This window comes from Plecotus auritus (assembly GCF_963455305.1).
Source record: "Plecotus auritus genome assembly, chromosome: X".
NCBI lineage: Eukaryota > Metazoa > Chordata > Mammalia > Chiroptera > Vespertilionidae > Plecotus > Plecotus auritus.
This window is the reverse complement of record NC_137784.1, coordinates 78,864,794-78,891,901: the sequence shown is the minus strand read 5'-3', so window position 1 is coordinate 78,891,901 and position 27,108 is coordinate 78,864,794. Positions and strand designations below refer to the sequence as shown.

The 27,108-nt window shown below is 45.6% G+C and overlaps 1 protein-coding gene across 1 annotated transcript; it reads right to left on the bottom strand.

The window, feature by feature from the left end:
- Positions 1 to 343: 343 nt before the first annotated feature.
- LOC308240181 (nuclear RNA export factor 3-like) lies at positions 344 to 21,569 on the bottom strand (the record flags this gene model as incomplete). The annotated part of the gene is made up of 14 exons (XM_080653119.1): positions 344 to 397; positions 508 to 568; positions 938 to 1,120; positions 1,849 to 1,921; positions 2,404 to 2,446; positions 2,542 to 2,657; positions 2,762 to 2,820; positions 5,096 to 5,205; positions 5,424 to 5,504; positions 5,605 to 5,733; positions 5,828 to 5,911; positions 6,608 to 6,761; positions 6,981 to 7,155; positions 21,566 to 21,569. The coding sequence occupies 14 exons, from the start codon at positions 21,567 to 21,569 to the stop codon at positions 344 to 346; spliced, it is 1,326 nt and encodes a 441-aa protein (XP_080509245.1).
- Between the last annotated feature and the right edge of the window lie 5,539 nt (positions 21,570 to 27,108).

Here is a 27,108-nt window from a genome sequence, read left to right as displayed (position 1 = left end):
TGAGTCTCTACCACATTGTTCTCCAGGTACTCATTGACCATCTCTGACTTTCCTTTTCCTCCTCTATAGACCAATGAATGGATTTAGACTTGAATGGATTTTGCAGGACATAACATGCAACGTCATTCTTTATTAGGAAAAGAATCAGGGTTCCTGGAAGGGACAGATACACAAAACAACCAGCCCTTTGGGTGGATGAGTGTCACTTAAGCATTGACTTACTAGCTCCAACCAGACCTCCTGGCTTAATAACAGGAATATAGTAAGACTGGAGGAAAAACATAACAAAGATGATGAGGATGAAGATGATGACACCCAAGGGGTTTTTGGTGAGGCAGTGTTCTTAGGATCCAGGATCAGCCTGTGGGAGGGCCTCCTCTGAGATCTTGTACTTGGCCTGGAGGAAGTGAAGGGAGCTAGTTGGGAGATTAGTACAGCCAGGAGCCCTGAGTCTCATCCCCAGGCCATCCATTCTTCACTCACTTGGCCCAAATTCCCAAACCTCACCTTGTACAGAGCGAGCACCTGTACAGCTCTAGTGTAGTCCCAGTGGTTATCATGAAGACACCTGGGGAGGAAGAAGGGCAGGAGACATCCATTAGGATAAAAGTGGAGACAATCTGATAACACCCTGCCATTTCATAAACTACGTGACAAATATGCCTCCACATTTACATATGCAACGAAATAAGCTCTATGTTGGAAAAATTCCTGAAACCCAAATGTGTCAATAAAAGAATGAGGTCCAAGAAATAAAGAATTTCATAAAGGAATACATACCTGTTCAAAACAACTGTGTTGCTTATACGCAATGAGAGAGAAATGTTCAGAGGGACAGGTGAAATAAACGAGCAAAACAAATTACCTGCAAGTTTCTATTATTCACTCCTCTGCTCCTCCCAGCTCCATCCTATCCCCATGTACACCCAGCACTCACTTCTGAGACCACTGGAGGCTCATTCCAGACTTGGTGGAGAAAACTTGCACCATTTCTTGCTGCTCCTGGGAGAGGGTGGTCATGGAGCTGGTGGTGGGTGTAGGCACTTCTATGGAATGCACACTCTGAGTCGTGTTGGGGGTGGCATCCCTCACAAACAGTTCATCATTCATGATGCATAGACTGGAGAAAAATGGTCCCTCATACAACTGATGGATAGACAACCCCACACCCTCAACAATGATCCTGCTTCCACTGCCACTCAGCAACCAGATTCCTCCCATACCCACCTGTATCTGCTCGCCAGATTCCTCTTCCCTTCCCACATCCCAACCCTTGGAGAGATTGCCTACCAGCTTCACTAGATTTGTACCCCTAACCCCATTGCATTTACTCAGTGAAACAGCCCAAGGGAGAGGACAGTTTAAATATATTTTATTGCTTTTTTACAGAGAGGAAGGGAGATGGATAGAGAGTTAGAAACATCGATGAGAGAGAAACATCGATCAGCTGCCTCCTGCACACCTCCTACTGGGGATGTGCTCGCAACCAAGGTACATGCCCTTGACCGGAATCGAACCTGGGACCCTTCAGTCTGCAAGCCGACAAGAGAGGACAGTTTAATCCCATTTTCAGAGGAAGACATAGGTCACAGAGAGGGTCATGTGATTTCACTCAGGTACAAATCTAGTGAGTGTTGGTGCCATGAAGAGAACCTGAAAGAAACCTGAAACACTTTCAGTGTTCTAACTCCAGAGCCCAAGCTCTTAACCCCTATGCAGGACTGTTCCTTGGATCAACCTGCTGGCTTCCCACAACACTGAGAAAACCCTGAGAACATGCACTGCCACATTCCCACAGCCCTGAACCCAGGTTGGGCTGTATGTCCCCACCCAGAGCATAACACTCACCTGGAATCGCTGGCAGGGGTAGTGATGAAGGTCCGGGTGAAGGCACGCACAGAACCCTGAGACCTTCCTTCCACTTCAACAACAACAAACAACAATATCATGTTGGAGTTGTACCCATTTCACATGCTCACACAGAATACCCCAGTCAGAGTGGGACTGCATACTAATTCCCAAGGGGACAACTGTTCACTGGGACTCAGGGTGTCAGGAATGAGGAGGGCAACCATAGGAGCAATCTCTTCCCACTAACGTGGTCCCTACTATGTGCCAGGCCCTAGAACAACCACCTCACAAGTTCATTTAATTCATTGTTTTCAGCTACCCAAGAGGTAGGTATTATTAGTCCCATTTCATAAATGAGGAAAATAAGAGGTTAAATAATGGGCCCAAGTTCTCACAGTCAGGATCTGGGATGACAGCCATAAAACCCCATACCTGTGTTCCCAACTACCGAACTGTACAGGGCTGACAGGAAGCTGAGAGAGTTCTGAGAGGGAGCCCAGCAAGGGGGAGGGAGCAGTGGACATCTGGGGAGGGAACTCTATAGGTACTCACCTTCCTTGAACACCCCATTGACACAGAAGCAGAGCATCCTTTCCTGAAAGGGAGGAACACAGGTGATCAGTCACCATCTACAGCTCCCACACACCTGTGTCTTTCTGGGCCTGTCTGAGGGAGGAAGCAGGTGCTCACCGACTGGAACAACATGTCCACCACAAAGGAGCTCAGGTCATGCTGAGTTTTGGGCAACACACAGAGGGTGCATGTAATGTCACGTTTTGTATGTTTCAGCAGCTGAAAATGCAGGTCTGAAGGAGAAGGACAGCAAAGGTCAATGTTGCCACTCCCTGGGCCCTATGAGAGACCTTTCATGCCCCCTTTCCTTGCCCAATCTTCCCCATTCCACACGCACTGGGATCCTTGAGGTTCTTCATATTCCTGTTATCCTTGAAGTACTCAAACAAGCTGCTTCTAGGAGAAAAAGAGAAATAGGATGTGGAGGTCTGGCCATGGGGGTGCTTCCATGAGCTGACTGGTTTCTGCTGGGGAGATACCCCATCCCCCAGAAAAAGAGTTTGAGCTGTGATACTCACGGGGCTGGGTCCTTGTGGTTGAAAGAAACGGTCAGGGAGAAGCAGGCTTTGTCATGATAAGTACAGAGGAGACAGTGCCGGTCTCCAGAGTCATAGATAGAGTAATACCTGTGGTGGAGCAAAAGGGACAAGATGCTTTGTTAACCGGGCCCCAAATGAGATGTGAGAGTCCCAAACAGCAGTCCCAGGCCCCCCAATTCCTGGTGTTTCCAGGAGTACTTACTGCTGCAGAAATTGCAAGACTAGACTCTTCAGTGGGTCAGATCCAAAGAAACTTCCCTGAAATCACAACAGTCCTCAGGACCATGGCTGATACCCCATCTTCACTCACTACCTAAAACCCTGCTTGATTCCCCTCCTCACCTTGCAGGATGGTACATTCTTGTGGGCTTTGATCGCAAAATTAGTTGGTGGGGGTGGCTTCTGGCCATCCTGGGGAAGTAAGAGGAAGTCAGCCTTGCAGACCAGCGGGTGGTACTGAATGACCAGGAAAAGGAAGGACCCAGGAGAGGGTGAAGGTCAGAAATCAGATGCAAAAGAGCCCTGGAAATTCCATGAGCAGGACTACACTTGTACCATCATCATGGGGGCCCTGGAGACTGTGGAGAACTTGTGTGAAGAAGGTCCAGAGCCTTTGTCAGATTCCCACATGGGTCAATCTACCAATGAGGATTAAATGTAACTTGAGCCAGACCTAAAGGGGTTCAGAGCAGGTTGTAGGAAGTGTCTGTACCACTTAAAGGAGTCAGTCATGGAGAAATACACTTACCAGGCATAATAATTTGGGGAACAATTCCAGGATGGAGCTGCCAAAATAAAGACAAAACAGAAATGTAACTGAATTTGCAGAACAGCCCTGCCTTGTTGGAGCAAGCAAACCTAACCTACACCAGACATATAGCCCAGCTATACTCTAGTGTCCCAGCCTTCCAGGGACCTGGGAACCTTCCCCAAGGACTGATACATGGGAAGAGCACTCGCCCTCCCTCCTGCCCTACCCCCACTCCTTCCCCATTCTGCTAGGTAGCTCCCATCTAGATGCCCTGACTCCCTTCTCCAGTGACATAAAGAGCAGCATTTAGAGCTGCATACTTTTCCTGCACCTGCCACTGTTGGGTCCTGGGATCCCAGTTAGGAATGAAAAACTTGAACATGTTAGACCTGGACCCATGGGATATTGGTTGAGCCTTTGACACCTGTGAGAGTCTGAACGGGGCATGGGAAACACAGCAACCACGGGATCAGGAGACCTTCCCCAGAAGGAATAAAGAAAAGATAAGGCCCAGCTCAGCTTAGGGTGGGGGAATGTGTGGTCCCCTCTTATGATCACTGCCTTCTATCCTCATGGACCACTGTGCACCTGTGCCTATCTTAGTTGGTTCCTTTTCTGAGCAATACTACCCGTGTCAGGCTACCCAGGGCTCCTCTGAAGGACCAGGCAGGTGATGTGGTATGTGGAGGGAGGGGCACTGAGAGGACTGTCCTTCTGTCTCCTAAACCCCTCTGCCCTCTGCCTTTCACTGCTGCCTCCAGAGGCCCTCTGCTCACTGCTGGTGGCTCACTTCTGGCCCCTTAACTCAGGGAAACCTGGTTTTTCTCAAGGAGAGCCCAACTCGTGGCATTGTTCCAGAGGAACTAATGTCATGACAGCAGCCACCCAGGACTTCAGCCCTTAACATAGGGCAGTAAACTTCCCATGTCTGCCTGGGTTTGGAGAACAGACTCTTCTGGATCAAAAGAAAGAGGGCTCCTCTCAGGGCAGGGGAGGGTAGCCCTTCTCAGCACAGAATAGGAAGACCTATCTCAACATGAGGACCTGTGTTGGAGGACCTTTCCCAATACAGGTCACCAGCATCTGACCAAGACTGGTCACCCCTAGTACTGGTGATGAGAGGATATCATGCTTCCTGGAGTACAATCTTAGGAGGGCATGCTGGATAAGTTTGGGTGCAGAGTCATGAAACTGACCCCAGACCAGGAGAACATGTGAGCAGATCAGAGGAAGGAAAGGATACCTCTAAGCACAGGTGAAGGACACAGAAAAGAGAGTGGAGGGTCTATGATACTCCCAAAAGACCTGTTTGCTGCCTCTGCAAACATATACTATCAAGGGTAGGTCAGGCTCACCAGGAGTGAAAGAGGGTACAACTAACCTTACGTTGGTTGAATTATCTGGTAAGGTGGTGCATAAGGGGTTTCTTTTTGCATTCATGTCTTCTGGCTCCAGCCCTTTTCCCTGGTCCAATTCCTCTGCTGACTTCACCTGTGATTATGGGAAGGAACCACATAGACCAGAGAAAGAGAGCCAAGATGCCTGTAGCCCCAGTCCCTTCCTTTTCTAACAAATCCACTTCACTGTCCCTTGTCATCACCCCATGGGGTTCAGTGGCTCTGACTCTGAGGTAGTGAAGGGGGGCAAATGGTAGGGTAGAAAAAGTGGGTCTGAATATGGATGCACAACTGATCTGGAGTCTGCATTACCTTTATCTGATCCTCCTTTTCTGACTTCAGCTCCTTCTGCACAGCCTGGGGTGCATTAGAGGGGATGACAAAGATAGATATCTGCAGAGAACACAAGAGGGGCTGGGTAAGCACCAGGAAATCTGAGCCTTGGGATTAAGCAAGACCTTGCCCCTGTCCTGCCCTCTTGCCCCTAGCCAGTCCTAGTCATGCCTTTGACACATACCTTCTCATTATTCTTATCATAAATCTTGCCACTAACATTCTTCAATGCAAAGGCAATACTGGCATTCTCAACGAAGAAGTGGGCCTGCATTTTCTCATAGTAAAACTATAGGGATAGTGACAAGAGAAACAGAATATGAGACCAGAGCCACTGCTCATCGGCCCTGTTACTTCTCATTCACTTTATTGTTCTCTCTTACTTCGACTGGAGTAAAGGGGGTGCTGCATTGCTTCTGAATCAAATTCAGCAGCCACTTCTCATCATATTTTATGCCGAATGGAATCTAGGAGCCAAAGAAAAGATAGGAGATACGATTGACATAATGGGATCTAAGGTTATGAATAAACCCAACCAGGTTTTCTTTTCAAATTTTTTTCAGCCTTTAAAACAATTGTTTAAGATAGGATAGTATCCATTATTGCTAACTTTTGTACCAGACATGAATTCTCTATATACCATTCTTTCCATTCAAATAGATTGCCTCAGATAATCAACTTGAAATGTTTAACATGTACTTCCTTTTATAAAGTTCTAAGAGATCCTACCTAAGGCAGACTTATCCTGCATCTCTCACAAGGACCCCAGGGACTCAACATGCTACTGCATTCAGCTTGGGCCAAACTGTGCCTTCAGGTATGGAGTTGCTCCTTCTCCTTGGCAGTAGTTTCCTCCTTTGCTTTTAGACTACCTGTCTCATCCTCCTTGCAATCAGTCTGTTTTCTTTATATTGCTTCTCTAAGTCTGCCCTTAGATGACCTAGGACAGTGGTCGGCAAACCACATGCGGCTCGCGAGCTGCGGTTTGCCGCTCTGTTGACTGAGTTTGCCGACCACTGACCTAGGATGTTAACTCCTACTAATAAAAAGACACATTGCCAACACCTCTGCCTCAGAAAGGTATGTAACATTTCTACACGAGTCCAACACAGCTCCCTCTGTTCACATTCTACATATTAGTTCCACTTTTCTAGGACACTCACTGTGATCTTGAACCAGCTTCCTGATGTATCATCCTGCTTCTTCTCCTCCATTTTTGTCTCTGGAGGATTTTGCTCTCTTTCCTTGTTAATATGGGTTTGGACTCGTTCCTGAAAATTGCCTCTCCAATGACAGCGTGGAATGGCATAGGGAGCACTGTGGGACATTGTAGAGAAAGTAGTCCATATATACTTAGAAAGTCTTCTATACATGTTCACCCCCATTGATACCTCAGCTAAAATAAAGTTTTCTGAATGATTAACTTGATCTTATCATTATTCATTCTTCCTAGTTGGAGAGAAGAATGACATATTTAACTCCAAGGATATGTATTTCACTGGCAGTGCATTTTAGCCATGCTATCTGGTCACTTACTATCTTACTCGGGTGTCCATGTGAACATCACTTGTTGCTGAATCTCCATCTTGTTGCTTGTGGGATGAAGGATGAATGCCAGAACTTACTTGTTCAGACACATTGTTATATCTCCTTCGGTAAATACCCCAACGTCTTGGTCTTCTGTCTGTGGTGTCACCTTCTGGATTGTGCCCTGAAATCAAGAACAACACATCAATGGTCTCAATATTAGAAAATGTCCTGGGGAGATATCATAGCTAATGGAGAAATATTACTGATTCTTATAATCTATTCTATACTAATAAAAGGGTAATATGCTAATTAGACTGGGTCTACCAGACATCTTCTGGTCATCTGGTTCTCCTTCCGGACAAAGCCATGGTGGCAGGGGCCGAGGCAGAGGTGATTAGGGGCGATCAGGCCAGCAGGGGAGGGGTTAGGAGTGATCAGGCCAGCAGGCAGAGGGGTTAGGGGCAATCAAGCAGGCAGGCAGAGTGGTAAGGGGCAATCAGGCAGTCAGACAGGTGAGCGGTTAGGAGCCAGAGGTCCTGGATTGCGAGAGGGATGTCTGAGGGGTCCTGGATTGGAGAGGGTGCAGGCCAGGCTGAGAGACGCCCCACCCATACATAAATTTTGTGCACCGGGCCTCTAGTCTATATATATAAAAAGCCAATGACCGGAATGCCATAACGACTGGAATGACTGGTCGCTATGATGTCCATTGTGGCCAGCGAATGCCTGATCAGGGGTGGGGCCAGCCGGCCAACCTCCCCGCAGCCCCTCTCCCAGCTGGCCCCACCCCCGATGGGCCCCCACCACCCCAGTTGGCCCACAGCCCCTCCCCCAGCCAGCTCTACCCCCAATCAGCACCCCCACTCTGATCAGGGGCAGGGCTGGCTGGCCAACCATCCATGGCCCCTCCCCCAGGCTGCTGGCCCCTGATAGGCCCCCACCCCATTCATCCCATCACCCACAGCCCCTCCCCCCAACTGGTCCCACCCTCGATGGGCCCCCACCATCCCAATCAGCCCACAGCCCCTTGCCTCAGCCATCTCCGCCCCCAATCGCACCCCCCACACCAATCTGGGGTGAGGCTGGCTGGCCAACTTGTCATGGCCCCTCCCCCGGCCCCATTCGGGAGCAGGGCCGGCTGGCCCACAGCCCCTCCCCACACCTGGCCCCGCCCCCAATCAGCATCCCCCACCCCAATCTGGGGTAGGGCCTGCCAGCTAATCACCCACGGCCCCTCCCCCCAGCCAGCCCGGTCCTGATTGAGCCCCAATCAGGGTGGACCGGCTGACCAACCTCCCGCCATCTCCTCCTCCCGACAGGCCTGGCCCCAATCCACCAATTGGGGCTGGGCTGGCCAGACTTCACCCATGCACGAATTCATGCACTGGGCCTCTAGTCTAAAATGAAATATATCACAGTGCTCAAAACGTTGGAGGGGGAGAGGACAAAATGGTGGCAGAATAGACAGACATGTCCCGAGTCTTGTCCTGGAGCAAATACAATGAGCAGCTGAAATGTATAACACCCACCCCAAATTGGTGAAGGAGACTCAGCTGGTGAGACAGTTTGCAGTGGGGAAGGGCAGAGGACCCCTGGAGAAAGGTAAAATCAAAGATCTGGGCAGGAGAGATCTGCCAGACCTCTGAGCCCAGAAAGTCAGAGGAAAACAGCAAGGCACCAAGCCACATCCCTTGGGACAGGCACAGCATCTGACTATGGAAAGGAGGTCCACAGGACTGCTGGTGGCAGGGGATTCTAGATCTGGGTCCACAGTCACGACAGACTGAACCCAGAGCGGGCAGCCTGAAGGGCGGACCAGACCGCACGGTGCCGGCAGGAGAGGAGCTCGCAGAGGTGCAGTCTTTCCCCTCTCCATGGCCTGTGCTTTTCTTCACTGAACCTGGTTCATAGGACCTTTCGGATACGGACACTCACCCATGGCTGAGGTGCAGGAGAAGGTGCAGACTTGAAGAGGTTGGGGAGAGGCTGGGGAGAGGAGAAGGTCCAAGAGAAGTGGCAATGAGTCTGGCACTGAGTCATACCTGAGCCCAGGACCTGGGCAGCCATTTTCTCCTAAAGAGATAGCCCCTCCCTCCAGTCTCCAGGCAACCAATACAGCCACAACCAGATTCCACCCAGAATGGTACAAAGGATTAAAAAAAATCTGAATAGTCCCTGAGAGTCCACAGGGACTGGCCTAAAGAGAGGCCTTCAGTCCCAGCAATAGGAAACAGAAACTGCAGACAGTACAGAAGACAGGGATCTGAAGCCAGCCAAAGGAATGACACTTCACTTTTTCATTTTTATTTTTATTTTATTTTATTATTATTTTGTTCTCTTTTTTCTTCTTTTTTATTTTCCTTTTTTAGTTTGTTGCTTTATTTTCTATTTCTTTTTGCATTATTTTCCCATCGTTCTATTTATTTTATTTGCTATTTTATACCATTTTAAAATCATTTTTTATAAATTTATTATTATTATTTTCTTCTTGTTCTCTTTCTTCTTATCCACTCATCCCCTTTCTACTTCCTCTATACTGCACTGAAGTCCTCCCCATATTCATCCAATTCTTAACCTTATTTTCTGTATATAAGCTCAGCCTCTACAGATTCTGCCCCCACCCGCTTTGCTAGGTATTTGGTGTTGGCATTTTTTTGGTTTGTTTGTTCTGTGGTGTTTTCTCCAAATATATATATATATATATAATTAGAGGCCGGTGCATGAAAAATCATGCACTGGAGGGGGGTAGTCCCTCAGCCCGGCCTGCCCCCTCTCACAGTCCAGGAGCCATCAGGGGCGGGAGGCAACCCGGTGATCAGGGGAAGGTGACACCCCATCACACCTCTGCTGCTGCCACTGCTGGCAGTGCAAGCCTCAGCTGGCCCTGGTTACCTGAGCCTCGGGCAGCCCTGGGCAGCTGGGAAGCCGCTATCCAAGGCTTGCCTGCACCTTGGACGGGCCCTGGGCAGTTGGGCAGCCACCATCTGAGGCTTGCCTGTGCCTCAGACTGGCCCTGGGTGGCTGGGAAGCCAATATCTAAGGCTTGCCTGCACCTCGGGCCAGCCCTGGGTGGCTGGGCAGCCGCCATTCGAGGCTTGCCTGCACCTCGGGCTGACCCTGGGCGACTGGGAAGCCAACATCTGAGGCTTGCTTGTGCCTTGGGCATTAACTGGGCAGCCGCCATCCAAGGCTCACCTATGCCTCGGGCTGGCCCTGGGTGGCTGGGGGGCTGAGGAGACTGGGGAACTCTGGAGGCAGGCGCGCAGAGCAACCAGGCCCGCCTGGGGGTGGGCCTGGCCTTTCCACGTGTGTGCTGGCCCAGCAGAGCTGAGGGGACTAGGCGCTGCCATCTTGTGGCTGTGGGTGCTGCCCTCTTTGAGGGCAGGGCAGTCAATTAGCATATTCCCATCTTATTGGCTATGGGCGCCACCATCTATGAGGGCGGGGCAGTCAATTAGCATATCCCCCCTTATTGGCTGTGGGACTCACCATCTTTGAGGGTGGGGCAGTCAATTAGCATATTCCCTCCCTATTGACTGTGAGCACCACCATCTTTGCGATGGTGTGAGGTTCAATTAGCATATTCCCTCTTAATTACATAGAATTCTCTTTTTTCTCCTTTTTTCTTTTCTCTCTTATATTTTTTTCTCTCTTTGATATCATTTGTGCTCTCTTTTCTCTCCCCCAATTCTCTTTTCTCAGGTGGTCACTTATATTGGGGTTATTGGTGTCGTGAGTACATTCGTGTTTTTTTCCCTTTGTGTCATGTCTTATCGAGGAGAATTTTATCCTGTCCAGCCAATGTGCTAGAGAGCGAGCCACAAAACCAGACACCTGGAGAGGAAACTCCATCTACAAATGGGTCAATAACACCCCAGACCAAACTACAGAGGCAGGAAGAAAGCAGCAGTGAGGGAGAGAGCGTGAGTGAGTGGGGGAGCAAAACAGGAGTGTGTGGTCATGTGGTGTGTGTGTGTGTGTGTGTGTGTGTGTGTGTGTGTGTGTGTGTGGCACAGTTAGATCCCACAGGACCTTCAGGGGCAGGCTAATCGGGCTCGCCTAACTAGGCAGCCTCTGCTACCATTGCAAGCAGTACCGGGAGGCCGGCTCTTCCTCAAAGGTGTCACCTTTTTGAAGGGGAGAGCTGCTGTAACTGGGAGCCCAGCCTCAACTCCACCCAGGGTGCCCTCAGAGAACACCTGGGATTCTACAGCCACCCCTGCCAGGGACCTGCTACCTCGGCTGTGGTCCCACGGTCACTGAGTCTCCAACCACTCTGGGCACAGGCTCCTGTGAGTTCCAAAGCATGCTCCCCTCTGACCAGCCCAAAGCTTTAGCCCAGGGCACTGTGACCACGTGAGTAGCAGACACGTGAGCAGCCTGCTCCTGTCCAAGGAGCAGCAGCCACACGTGGCCTGCCCCTGTCCAAGGAGCAGCAGCTGTGTGAGCAGCCCGCTCCCCCGTCTGAGGAGCAGCAATCATGAGAGCAGCCCACACCCATCCGAGGAAAAGCAGCCACATGAGCAGCCCACCCATGAGTGAGGAGCAGCTCTGCGCAGCCTGCCCCTGTCCAAGGAGCAGCAGCTGCACGCAGATCGTACCCTGCACCCGTCTGAGGAGCAGCAGCTGCGTGAGCAGCCCACCCCGTCCGAGGAGCAGCAGCCACACGAGCAGCCCTCCAGTGTTCAAGGAGCAGCAGCGACATGCAGCCTGCCCCCATCTGAGGAGCAGCAGCCTTGTGATCAGCCCACCCCCATCCGAGGAGCAGCAGCTGTGTGAGCAGCCTCCCCCCACCAGCCAGAGGAGCCACCACTGCTGCGAACAGCACCCACCAGAGGAGCTGCTGTCAACTGAGGAGCAGCCACTGCTGCGACCACCCAAGGAGCAACCACAGCCTGAGGAGCCTCTGCCACCCAAGGAGCAGCCTCTGCATGACTCAACATCTAGATCTATCGGTGAGATAAAAAATGGGTAGATAAAGAAACCCCCAAAGGAAAGAAAAGGAGGAATGGCCAGAAAAGCAGCTAAGTAAAACAGAGGCATGCAATATCTCAGAAAAAGAATTCAGAATAAGGGTCATACAGTTCATAAACCAGATGGATGAAAAAATCAACAACTTATGTAAGAATCAAGAAGAAATGAAGAGTGATATACCTGCAATAAAAAACACCATGGAAAGTTTCAACAGTAGAGTAGGAGAAGCGGAGCACCGAATTAGCGAATTAGAAGACAGGGAAGCAAAACACACCCAAACTGAACTGCAATTGGAGAAAAAAAATTAAAAGACAGGAGGAGAGCCTAAGGGAGCTATGGGACAACATGAAACGAAGCAACATATGAATAAGAGGGGTGCCAGAACGACAGGAAGAGGAACAAGGGTTAGAAAACCTATTTGAAGAAACAATGTCAGAAAACTTCCCTGATGTGGGGAAGAAAAAAGTCACAAAAGCACAGAGAGTCCCAATCAAGATGAACCCGAAAAGACCCACACCAAGACACATCATAATTACAATAGCAAATGTTCAAGACAAAGAAAGAATTTTAAAGGCTGCAAGAGAGAGACAGAAAGTTACATACAAGGGATCTCCCATTAGATTATCAAATGATTTCTCAACAGAAACACATCAGGCCAGAAAAGAATGGAAGGAAATTTACAAAGTGATGCAAAGCAAAGGACTGAATCCAAGAATACTTTACCAAGCAAGGCTATCATTCAAAAATGAAGGGAAAATCAGAAGCTTTGCAGACAAAAAAAGGCTAAGGGAGTTTATCACTATGAAGCCAGCAATGCAAGAAATGCTAAAGGGACTGGTGTAAAAAGAAGAAATAAAAAGGGAAGAAGGAACACAGGCACAAAAATAAAAATGGCTATAAACAAGTACCTTTCAATAATAACTTTAAATGTAAATGGATGAAATGCTCCAATCAAAAGACATTGAGTGACTGAATGGATAAAAAAATATGACCCATATATATGCTGTCTACAAGAGACCCACCTCAGAACAAGGGACTCACATAGACTGAAAGTGAAGGGATGGAAAAATATCTTTCAGGCAAACGGAAATGAAAAAAAAAGCTGGGGTAGCAATACTTATATCTGACAAAATAGACCTGAAAGTGCAGGCCATAAGAAGAGATAAGGAAGGCCACTTCATAATACTAAAGGGATCGATACAACAAGAGGATATAACCCTGAAACACATATATGCACCCAATGCAGGAGCACCCAAATACATTAAAAAAAAAAAAAAACTCCTGGAAGATATCAAGGGAAAGATCAACAACAATACAATCATAGTAGGGGACTTTAATATACCAATGACATCACTGGATAAATCCTCTAGAGCAGTGGTTCTCAACTTTTCTAATGCCACGACCCTTTAATACAGTTCCTCATGTTGTGGTGACCCCCAACCATAAAATTATTTTCTTTGCTACTTCATAACTGCAATTTTGCTACTGTTAATGAATCATAATGTAAATATCTGTTTCCGATGGTCTTAGGCTCTACAGCAGTGGTTCTCAACCTGTGGGTCGTGACCCATAGGTTTAGAACCGCTAGCAGGTCACCTAAGACCATCGGAAAACACAGATATTTACATTACAATTCATAAAGGTAGCAAACTTACAGTTATAAAGTAGCAATGAAAATAATTTTATGGTTGGGGGTCACCACAACATGAGGAACTGTATTAAAGGGTCACGGCATTAGAAAGGTTGGGAACCACTGCTCTAGACAAAAAATCAGCAAAGAAACAGCAATCGTAAATGAATCACTAGAGCAGATGGACTTAATTGACATCTTCAGAACATTTCACCCCAAAGCCATGGAATATACGTTTTTCTCAAGTGCACATGGGACATTTTCAAAAATAGACCACATATTGGGTCACAAGCAAAGTCTCCCCAAATTCAAGAAAACTGAAATCATATCAAGCATCTTCTCAGACCACAATGGCATAATATTAGAAATAAAATACAATAAAAATAATCCAAAAAATTCAAACACTTGGAAGCTGAATAGCATGCTACTTAACAATGATTGGGTTACCAAAGAGATCAAAGAAGAAATTAAAAACATCCTGGAAACTAATGACAATAAAAACACAACAATCCAAAATCTATGGGACACAATGAAAGCAGTCCTGAGAGGGAAGTTTATAGCTCTACAGACTTAGCTCAAAAAAACAAGAAAAAATGGTAGTAAATAATCTAACTCTACAACTTAAAGAATTAGAAAGAGAGCAACAAGAAAAGCCCAGAGTAAGCAGAAGGAAGGAGATAATAAAGACCAGAGCAGAAATAAATGACATAGAGACCAAAAAAAAAATACAAAAGATCGATGAAACCAAGAGCTGGTTCTTTGAAAGGATAAACAAGATTGATGAACCTCTAGCCAGGCTCACCAAGAAGCAAAGAGAGAGGATCCAAATAAACAAAATCAGAAATGAAAGAGGTGAAATAACAACAGACCCCACTGAAATACAAAGGATTGTTAAAAAAAATACTATGAACAACTCTATTCCAATGAACTAGACAACCTGGAGAAAATGGAGATATTCATGGAAAAATACAACCTTCCAAAACTCAATCAGGAAGAATCTAAAAATCTTAATAGGCTGATAACTATGAAAGAAATTGAAGCAGTCATAAAACAGCTTCCAGCAAACAAAAGCCCAGGGCCAGACAGCTTCACAGGGGAGTTTTACCAGACATTCAAGGAAGAACTAAAACCTATCCTCCTAAGACTATTCCAAAAAATTCAAGAGGAAGCGACACTTCCAAGCTCCTTCTATAAAGCCAGCATCACCCTAACACCAAAACCAGATAAAGACAACACAAAGAAAGAGAATTACAGGCCAATATCCCTCATGAACGTAGATTCCAAAATCCTCAACAAAATTCTAGCAAATCGGATCCAGCAGTACATCAGAAAGATCATACACCATGACCAAGTAGGATTTATCCCGGGGATGCAAGGATGGTACAATATCTGCAAATCAATAAATGTGATACATCACATAAACAAATTGAGAGATAAAAATATCATAGTCATATCAATAAATGCAGAAAAAGCATTTGACAAAATCCAACACCCTTTCTTGATAACATTCAGCAAGGTGGGAATAGAAGGATCATACCTCAAGATAATAAAAGCCTTATATGACAAACCCACAGCCAACATCATACTCAATGGGCAAAAACTAAAACCATTTCCCCTAAGAACAAGAACAAGACAGGGATGCCCACTCTCACCACTCTTGTTTGACATAGTACTGGAAGTACTAGCCATTGCGATTAGACAAGAAGAAGAAATAAAAGGCATCCAAATTGGAAAAGAAGTAAAACTGTCATTATTTGCAGATGACATGATACTGTATATAGAAAACCCTAAAGACTCCATAAAAAAAATTATTAGGCTTGAGAAACCAAGATGGTGGCATAGGTAAACACCTCAACTGCTGCCTTGCACAACAATTTCAAAACTACAACTAAAAGACAAAACGGACATGACCCAGAACCACAGGAAGGCTGTCTGAGTGGAAATTCTACAACTAGAAGGAAAGAAAAGCACATTGAGACTCAGAGGAGCTGCAGAAGGCAGAGGTACAGAGGCGTGCACGCGGAGAGGGCTGGCAACTGAGTACGCGGCTGGCTTTCTCAATTAGGAGGGAAAAAAAGCTTCCGACTGCTCTGAACTCCAGTTCCAGGTGAGACACTGGGAACCCAGACTCATTCGGGGAGAACTGGACTGTCTGGCAGGGGGCGAAACTCGAGAGCGGCTTTCTCTCAGAGGTGCTTGCAGCGATTACCGAGGGACACTGAGACCCAGGGGCCTCTTAGGGCAGGGCTGACGGGAAGCCATTGATGTCTGCTCTGCCCTGAGACTCCGTCCAATCCAAGCTGAGCACGGAGGCTTTTGCAAGTCTTGTATCATAAGGGTGTCTCCAGCACAGAAATTCTCCCAATGTAGACACATCTGATCCTCACAGCCAATTGGCCTGGAGGTCAATTCCTCCCAGTGATACCAACAACAATCAAGGCTTAACTACAACAAGACTGTGCACACAGCTCACAAAGGGGTGCACCAAGAGTGTCCACCTCAGGTAACTAGGGAGGCTGAGCCACTGGGCCCTATAAGACATCTAGCACACAAAGCCACTCTATCAACTCAGGGAAGCAGCCAAAATGCGGAGACAAAGAAACAGGTCACAAATGAAATAAATGGAGGAAAGCAAATGACTGGATATAGAGTTCAAATCATGGTTATAAGGTTTTTCAAGAATTTTCTAGAAAAGGCTGATAAATTTAGCGAGACCCTAGAGGATATGAAAAAGGACCAAGTAGAAATTAAGCATACACTGACTGAAATAAAAAATAATATACAGAGATCCAATAGCAGACTAGAGGATCGCAAGAATCAAGTCGAAGATTTGAAATTCAAAGAAGCAAAAAACACCCAACTGGAAAAGCAAAAAGAAAATAAGAATCCAAAACTATGAAGATAGTGTAAGAAGCCTCTGGGACAACTTCAAGCGTACCAACATCAGAATTATGGGGGTGCCAGAAGAAGACAGAGAGCAAGATACTGAAAACCTATTGGAAGAAATAATGACAGAAAACTTCCCCTACCTGGTGAAAGAAATAGACTTAGAAGTCCAGGAAGCACAGAGAACCCCAAACAAGAGGAATCCAAAGAGGACCACACAAAGACACATCATAATTAAAATGCCAAGGGCAAAAGACAAAGAGAGAATCTTAAAAGCAGCAAGAGAAAAACAGTTAATTACCTTCAAGGGAGCACCCATACGATTGTCAGCTGATTTCTCAACAGAAACTATGCAGGCCAGAAGGGAGGGACAAGAAATATTCAACGTGATGAATAGCAAGAGCCTACCACCAAGATTACTCTATCCAGCAAAGCTATCATTCAGAATTGAAGGTCAGATAAAGAGCTTCACAGATAAGAAAGAGCTGAAGGAATTCATCACCACCAAACCAGTATTATATGAAATGCTGAAAGGTATTCTTTAAGAAGAGGAAGAAGAAAAAGGTAAAGATAAAAATTATGAACAACAAATACATATCTATCAACAAATGAATCTAAAAATCAAGTGAATAAAAAATCTGATGAACAGAATAAACTAGTGAATATAACAGAATCAGGGGCATAGAAAGGGAGTGGACTGACAATTCTCGGGGGAAAGGGGCGTGGAGGGTGTGGGAAGAGACTGGACAAATATTGTACACCTATGGATGAGGAGAGTGGGGGGGCAAGTAAGGGCAGAGCGTGGGGTGGGAACTGGGTGGAGGGGAGCTATAGGAGGAAAAAAGAGGAACAACTGTAATAATCTGAACAATAAAGATTTATTAAAAAAATTATTAGGCTTAATAAATGAATTCGGCAATGTAGCAGGATACAAAATTAATGCCAAGAAATCTATGGCATTTCTATACACCAATAGTGAACTTACAGAAAGAGAGACTTAAAAAGCAATCCCATTTACCATCGCACCAAAAAAATTAAAATACCTAGGAATATACTTAACTAAGGAGGTAAAAGACCTATACGTGGAAAACTACAGGACACTGAAAAAAGACCTAGAGGAAGACATAAACAGATGGAAGAACACACCGTGTTCATGGATTGGTAGAATCAGCATCATTAAAATGTCCATACTACCCAAAGCAATCTATAGATTCAATGTACTTCCCATTAAAATACCAACGACGTATTTACAGACCTAGAAAGAACTCTCCAAAAACTCATCTGGAATAAAAAAGGACCCCGAATAGCCACAGCAATCCTGATGAAGAAGAACAAAGTAGGTGGAATCTCAATACCAGATATCAAGCTGTATTACAAAGCCACTGTTCTCAAAACAGCCTAGTACTGGCACAAGAACAGACATATAGATCAATGGAATACAATAGAGAACCCAGAAATGGACCAAATCACTATGCCCAATTAATATTTGACAAAGGAGGAATGAACATACAATGGAGTCAAGACAGTCTCTTCAATAAATGGTGTTGAGAAAATTGGACAGATACATGCAAAAAAATGAAACTAGACCACCAACTTACACCATACACAAAAATAAACTCAAAATGGATACAGGACTTAAACATTAGACGCAAAACCATAAAAATACTAGAGGAATCCTCAGGCAGCAAAATCTCAGACATATGTTGAGGCAATTTCTTCACCGATACCACTCGTAGGGCAATGGAAAGTAAGAGAAAATAAACAAATGGGACTACATCAAAATAAAAAGCTTTTTCACAGCAAAAGAAACCATCAACAAAACAACAAGAAAGCCCACTGCAAGGGAGAACATATTTGACAATGTTATCACCCATAAGGGTTTAATGTCCAACATTTACAGGGAACTCATACAACTTAACAAAAGGAAGATAAACGACCCAATCAAAATATGGGCAATGGACCTAAATAGATACTTTTCAAAAGAAGACAGAAGGAAGGCCAAGAGACATATGAAAACATGGTGAAAGTCACTAATCATCCGAGAGATGCAAATCAAAACGACAATGAGGTACCATCTCACACCTGTCAGAATGGCTATCATCAACAAATCAACAAAGACAAGTGCTGGCGAGGATGCGAGGAAAAAAAACCCTCATGTACTGCTAGTGGGAATGCAGACTTGTGCAGCTACTGTGGAGAACAATATGGAGTTTCCTCAAAAAACTAAAAATGGAATTTCCATTAGACCCAGTGATCCCACTTCTAGGAATATATCCCAGGAAAGTAGAAACACCAATCAGAAAGGATATATGCACCCCTATGTTCATAGCAGCACAATTTACAATAGCTAAGATTTGGAATCAGCCTAAGTGCCCATCAGCAGATGAGTGGATTAAAAAACTGTGGTACATCTACACAATGGAATACTATGCTGCGGTAAAAAAGGATGAATTCTTACCATTTGCAATAGCATGGATGGAACTGGAGAGCATTATCCTAAGTGAAATAAGCCAGTCAGAGAAAGATAAATATCACATGATCTCACTCATTTATGGAATATAATGAACAACATAAACTGATGAACAAAAACAGATCCAGAGATAGAGAGGCATCAACCAGACCGTCAAACCTCAGAGGGAAGGTAGGGGAGTGTGGAGGTATGGGGGAGAGATCAACCAAAGGACTTGTATGCATGCATATAAGCCTAACCAATAAACACAGACACCAGGGGGTTGAGGGCATGAATGGGCGGTGGGTGGGCAATAGAGGGGATAAGGACACATATGTAATACCTTAATCAATAAAAAAATTTTAAAAGAAACATTGGAGGACTTCACTGTGGTTCCACTGGGAGATGAGAGGTAGGGACTATTCACAACCAAGAAAAAAAGTAAAGAGGAGAGGATTAGGGTATTGAGTTTAATCTGTGATGCTAGTCCCTGATCTCCCTTTTTCAGGCTAGGTGACCCTGGGACAAGTTATCATTTGTAACTCTCACTTCCTTCCTCTGTTCTAGGGGCATAATAATAACTACCCTGAAAGTTCGGTGTTATGGTTCAAGGTCAAAGGTAAGTTCCCATCTGAAAAAGCAATTAGAGTAATGAAAGAGAGGTCTGATGAAAAATCTAGAATGACGTTTGGAGAGACATAATATGGATACCACCTAAAGAGAAGGGGAGTGCCTAGGTGTAGTTGATCAGTTGGTTGAGCACTGTCCTGTTCACCTAAGGGTTGCTGGTTCAATTCTAGGTCAGGACACATACCTGGTTTGCAGGTTCAGTCCCCAGTTAGGGCACCTGCGGAAGGCAACCAAGCAGTGTTTCTCTCTATCTCTCTCCCTTCCCTCTCTCTAAGCATGTCCTCGGGTGAGGATTAATAAAAAGCTAGTGAGAAGGGGAGAGAATTAAAGAAGATGTAGTGAATATATATAACCCATGTTTAATTTGAGTCCTGGTAAAAAGAAGAGGAAACAGTGCAGAAGTGGTATTTAAAAAGATCTTTGTTGTGAAGTTTCCAAAAGTAATATATCAAGTCTGTATAACAATATTCATAGGGGAAAGCGTATGCTTTAAGGAAAAACATTCCTGCAGAAAAGACATGCATTTCATAGTTATGTTAACATAGAAAATACTGAGAACATTTGTGACCAGAAAGACTCAAACTAAAAGAAATATTAAAGATTCTTCTCCAGGCAGAAGAAATATGATCCCAGATGGAGACACATAAATGCAGGAAAGAAAGACTAATGATATTTGTGACTATGTAGGCAAATCTAAAAGAATATTAGATTCTATAGCACAATGATAATAATTTATTCTGGGGGTTAAATATATATAGAATTGAAATGTATGGTAATAAATTTGGAGGCAGTAAATGGAATCAAAGTGTTCTAAGGTCATTTCATTGTGTGACCTTAACAGTTTCAGACAAAATATTTCAAATACAAATATTATCGGAATGGGTAAGAAACATTCCAACAAATACTCCTTAAAAGAGATACATGCAAAATGTAATGATGTAGAAAATTTGAAATAAAAGTAGTGGCAAAAGTATACCATTTACATATGAACCTACTCAAAGCTGGTTTAACCATATTGATAAAAGACAACATGTAATCTAAAGAAAAAACATTACTAGAGGAAAGAAGGAGATTTCATTAGAACAAAAGGTTTCATGCAATAGGAAGATATTAATTAAAAAATTCTAAATTTGTATGCATGTTTCAGAGCCAAAATATGCAAAGCAAAAAGTGACTGGAATAATGGACAAATCCACAGTTACAGTGGGAAATTAAAAAATATATATTTATTTACTTATTTTTAGAGACAGAGGTAGAGAAAAACATGTACATGAGAGGGAAACATCAATCGGCTGCCTCCTGAATGATCCTACTGAGGATTGAGCTCACAACCTGGGCATGTGCTCTGAACAGGAATTGAGTCGGTAACCTTTTGGTGCATGGGACAATGTCCAACCAACTGAGCCACAGTGGCTAGGGCAACAGTGAGAAATTTTAACACATCTCATTGGGTGGCATATAAAATGTCTGGCAAATATTCAGCTACATGGAAACATAGACCAATGCACATAACAACCACACAGGGAACATTCCAGAATAGGCCATATGCTGGGCCATAAAGCAAGCCTCAAGAAGCTTCTATAGGAGTAATACAATCTACCCTGAATACTTAATGTAAAGATTCAAGGGTACTGGTGGGTTCTCTGCCCCTCCCCCACCTCTAGTATGTATCCAAATAATGTTAATTTATAGCCCCCAACCTAAGTGACCCTCCCTACGCTTCAACCCCTAGACTTAAGAGGACTGCACAACTCAGGTCTTTCCCTTTAAAAAAGGGGAAAAAATCACCTCAGCCACATCCAAAGGAGGGGAAGTTTTCCATGTGGAACCAGGATTAGTGTGCCAGGGACCACTTGGACCATTTCCTCAAGAGGAAGGGAAATAGCTTGGGCTTGTCCTTACCACTGCTCTTTTAAAATGGAGGCTGCCTAGGTGTCCTATCCATTGGGGTGGGGGAGGGGACCCAGAACTCCTCTAGCCCTGTGGAAATGTAAGGACAAGGCCTCATGCTTATCAACTCACCCATACTGTTGCCTGAAGGCAGTGACCTGTCACCAATGTCCTCACCGGTTTCTTGTGAAAAGAATCTGTGAGGTCTGGAGCTGGAGGTTTGAAGATCAAGGCGGGCTGCTGAGGAAGACAAGAGCTGGTCCCAAACAACTTCCTCAGGGCCTGACAAACAAGATGGAGTCCTTACAGGAAGTCTCTTTCTTAAAGGCATAGTGAAAACTCTGGGGGCTAGAGTATACTTAACTTACTACTATTCATATAGTCCCCTGAGCTTGCTACAAACTGCTAACAAGTATATTGTTTCCAAATGAACACCCCCCTTCAGAGGAGGCCAAATAGAGTCAGGAGGCCTGGGACCCAGCTGTTTGTAGCTACAAACACAGGGAACTCTGCATGCTAAGCTCTGTGTAGGCTGCCTATACTGTGATCCCTCATTCTGCAAACCCAGGGAATTTTAGTGCAAGCTATTGGCCAGGTTCTGTACTTGCTACATTGCATTTGCTCTTTTTTATTCCTTTTTATTGAATTTATTGGGGTGGCAATGATTAACATTATACAGGTTTCAGGTTCACCACCCCAAGTCAAGTTTCTTAATATCACCATTTATCACCTATACCCTCCTTAATCTCTCCCCATCCGCCAGCCCCCACAATAACCAAACTGTTATCAGTATGCATGAAATTTTTTCTTTTTTTTTCTTTTGTTTTCTATCCGTCCACCCCCCACACCCAAACCCCACCCCAGACCGTTGTCAGCCTGCTCTCTATCTATGACTCTAACTTGATTTTACTTGTTAATTCATTTTGTTCATTAAATTCCAAATGAGTGAAATCATATGGAATGTGTCTTTCTCTGACTGGCTTATTTCACTTAGCATAATTCTCTCCAGGACCATCCATACTCTTGCAATGGGTTAAGATTTCCCTCTTTTTTATGGCCAAGTAGTATTCCATTGTGTAAATGTACCATGATTTTTTTATCCACTCATCTACTAAAAGGCACTTGGGCTGTGTCCAAATCTTGGCTATCCTATATAATAAAAGAGCAATATGCAAATTAACCACCACTCTGCTACACCCACAAGACACGGCCACCAGGCACGCCCACCAGCCAATCAGGGGTGAATATGCAAATAAACCCAACCAAGATGGCTACAGCCACAGAGAGCAGGAGGGAGGCTTGGGTTTCCCCGGCAATGGAGGAAGCCAAGCTTTCCGCCTGCCCTTGCCAGCCTAGGCCTCCACTCAAGGCTACAAAGTTTCAATGATAGAAGATACATAAACCCAAACAGAAATGGTGGCAGCCACGGAGCTGGAAAGAGCAGGAGGCTAGGGTTGCCCCTGGTGATGGAGGAAGCCAAGCTTTCCGCAGACCCTGGCTGGCCCAGGCCTCCGCTTAAGGCTACAAAGTTTCAATTATAGAAGATACATAAATCCCAAAAAATGGCTGCCACCACGGAGCAAGCAGAAGGCTTGGCTCCGCTCCAGGCTACAAAGTTTCAATTGTAGAAGATAAATAAACCCCAGATACCAGGGCCTCTGCTTGGGTTGCCAGGGGGCGTGGCCAGCCTGCAAACCACCACAGGCCCCTCACCCAGGCCGCCCCACGCCCCAAGGGATCCCCCACCCTGATCCGGGACACCCTTCAGGGCAAACCAGCTGGCCCCCACCCATGCACCAGGCCTCTATCCTATCTAATAAAAGAGTAATATGCAGATTGACCATCACTCCAACACACAAGATGGCTGCCCCCATGTGGTCAAAGATCCTGCCCCCATGTGGACACAAGATGGCCACCACAAGATGGCCAGCAGGGGAGGGCAGTTGGGGATGACCAAGCCAGCAGAGGAGGGAAGTTGGGGGCGACCAGGCCTGCAGGGAAAGGCAGTTGGGAGGGACCCAGGCCTGCAGGGGAGAGAGTTTGGGGTGATCAGGCCTGCAGGAGAGGGCAGTTAGGGGTGACCAGGCCTGCAGGGGAGCAGTTAGGGAAAAACAGGCTGGCAGGGGAGCAGTTAGGCATCAATCAGGCTGGCAGGGGAGTGGTTAGGGCAGGGGTGGGCAAACTTTTTGACTCGAGGGCCACAATGAGTTCTTAAACTGGACCGGAGGGCCGGAACAAAAGCATGGATGGAGTGTTTGTGAACTAATATAAATTCAAAGTAAAGGAGCGGAGGGGAGAGCAAGAGAACCCTCCGCTTTTTCGGCTCCGCGGGCCAGATAGAACAACCGAATGGGCCAGATCTGGCCCACGGGCCGTAGTTTGCCCACGGCTGGGTTAGGGGGTGATCAAGCTGGCAGGCAGAAGTGGTTAGGGGCAATCAAGAAGGCAGGCAGGCGAGCAGTTGGGAGCCAGCAGTCCTGGATTATGAGAGGGATGTCCGACTGCCCGTTTAAGCCCGATCCCACCTGGATCAGGCCTAAACAGACAGTTGGACATCCCTCGAGGGGTCCCAGATTGGAGAGGGTGCAGGCTGGGCTGAGGGACACCCCCCTCCCCCATGCATGAATTTTGTGCACCGGGCATCTAGTTGTAAATAATGCTGCTAGGAACATACTGGTGCATATATTCTTTTGAATTAGTGTTTCGGTTTTCTTCAGATAAGTTCTCAGAAGTGGAATCGCTGGGTCATATGACAGTTCCAATTAAATTTTTTAAATAACCTCCATGCTATTTTTCACAGTGATTGCACCAATCTGCATTCCCACCAACTGTGCACAAGGGCTCTCTTTTGTCTTTGTTGTTTGTTGATACATTGATTCTGACAGGTGTGAGGTGATATTTCACTGTGGTTTTAATTTGTTTTTCTCTGATGATTACTGATGATGAGTACCTTTTCATATTTCTGTATTCCTCTTTGCAGAAGCGTCTATTCAGGTCCTTTGCCCATTTTTATTTTTTAAATATATTTTATTGGTTTTTTACAGAGAGGAAGGGAGAAGGAAAGAGAGTTAGAAACATCGATGAGAGAGAAACATCGATCAGCTGCCTCCTGCACACTCCCTACTGGGGATGTGCCCACAACCAAGGTACATGCCCTTGACCGGAATCGAACCTGGGACCTCTCAGTCCGCAGGCCGACGCTCTATCCACTGAGCCAAATCAGTCAGGGCTCCTTTGCCCATTTTTAAATTGGATTGTTTGTTTTTTGGTGTTGAGTTTTATAAATTCTTTTTTTTCTTTATTGATTAAGGTATTACATATGTGTCCTTATCCCTCCATTGCCCCCACCCCCACAACCCCCACTCATGCCCTCACCCCCCTGGTGTCTGTGTCCATTGGTTATGCTCATATGCATGCATACAAGTCCTTTGGTTGATCTCTCCCCCTTACCCCCACCCTCCCCTACCATCCCTCTGAGGTTTGACGGTCTGATTGATGCTTCTCTGTCTCTGGATCTGTTTTTGTTCATCAGTTTATGTTGTTCATTATATTCCATAAATGAGTGAGATCATGTGATATTTATCTTTCTCTGACTAGCTTATTTCACTTAGCATAATGCTCTCCAGTTCCATCCATGCTGTTGCAAATGGTAAGAATTCCTTCTTTTTCATTGCAGCATAGTATTCCATTGTGTAGATGTACCACAGTTTTTTAATCCACTCATCTACTGATGGGCACTTAGGCAGTTTGCATATCTTAACTATGGTAAATTGTGCTTCTATGACCATAGGGGTGCATACATCCTTTCTGGTTGGTGTTTCTAGTTTCTTAGGATATATTCCTAGGAGTGGGATTACTGGGTCAAATGGGAGTTCCATTTTCAGTTTTTTGAGGAAAGCCCTGAAAGAGAATTACAGGCCAATATCCCTCATGAACATAGATGCCAAAATCCTCAACAAAATTCTAGCAAATAAGATCCAGCAGTACATCAGAAAGATCATACACCATGACCAAGTAGGATTTATCCTGGGGATGCAAGGATGGTACAATATCCACAAATCAATAAAAGTGATACATCACATAAACAAATTGAGAGATAAAAATCATATAGTCATATCAATTGATGCAGAAAAAGCATTTGACAAAATCCAACACCCTTTCTTAATAAAAACCCTCAGCAAAATGGCAATAGAGGGATCATACCTCAACATAATAAAAGCCATATATGACAAACCTACAGCCAATATCATGCTCAATGGGCAAAAACTAAAACCATTCCACCTAAGAACAGGAATGAGACAGGGATGCCCACTTTCACCACTCCTGTTTGACATAGTCCTGGAAGTGCTAGCCATAGCAATTAGACAAGAAGAAGAAATAAAAGGTATCCAAATTGGAAAAGGAGAAGTAAAACTGTCCTTATTCACAGATGACATGATACTGTACTTGGAAAACCCTAAAGACTCCATAAAAAAACTACTAGACTTAATAAATTAATTGGGTAATGTAGCAGGATACAAAATTAACGCCAAGAAACCTATGGCATTTTTATACACCAATAGTGAACTTACAGAAAGAGAGATTAAAAAAAACAATCCATTGAGAACCAAGGTGGTGGCATAGGTAAACATCTATACTTGCTGCCTCTCACAACCACATCAAAATTACAACTAAAAGGCAGAACAGTTACCACCCAGAACCATGGAAAAGCTGCCTGAGTGAAAGTTCCACAACTAGAGAGGTGAAGAAAGTGCATTGAGACTGGTAAGAGGTGTGGAGGCGCAGAAAGTGCTGGCACCTTGATGTGCCGCTCTTTTCATCGGGAGGGAGATACAAGCTCCTGCTTGCTCTGAACTCCAGTTCCAGGAGAGACTCTGGGGAACCCAACACATACGGGGAGAAACTGGACTGTCTGGCATTGGGACAGGAACATGAGGACGGCTTTCTCTCAGAGGTGCTAGCAGCGATCATTGTTCCTGCACAGGAGCGATCATTGTTCCTGCACAGGTGCGCTGGATGCGGAGACCTGGGGACCTCTCCGGTGCAGGACTAACTGGCAGCCATTGCTGTTTGCTTCGCCCTAGTGATTCCCAGAGACCCCACCCCACCCAATTTACAACCCCACCCAAGCTGTGTGCAACAGCTTTTGCATATGAACGGCCTGTCCTTTCTCAGCCTAAAACCTAACAAACTGCAGCTGAGTCAGAGAGCCCCAGAGCTTCCAAAAGAAAGCCCAAGGCCCAGCGGCAGCAGCAGCAGCCTTGTTTCACAGCTGGGCATCGTCTGGGCACTTCCAAACCCCATACAAAGAGGAGGAATCTGCAGATGTCTCTGTAGCTCCTGTTGGGTGGCCCCAGACAGTGGCTGACCTTGCACCTCCTTGGAGATTCAAGAGCCACTGTACCCAGAGGTCAGTGTGAGACCATACTGGATTACAACTCTTCACATTCATAAGAGACACACAAGGGGCAGACTCAGTGAGCACCAAAGCCCCCCTGAAGCAAATCCTGCCCCATAAGGGTGTCTCCTGAGCAACAGATCTTCTGGTGTAGAAACAGCTGGTCATCACAGCCAATTGGCCTGGAGGTCAATTCCTCCCAGTGATACCAACAGCAATCAAGGGTTAACTACAACAAGACTGTGCACACAGCCCACAAACGGGTGCACCAAGAGTG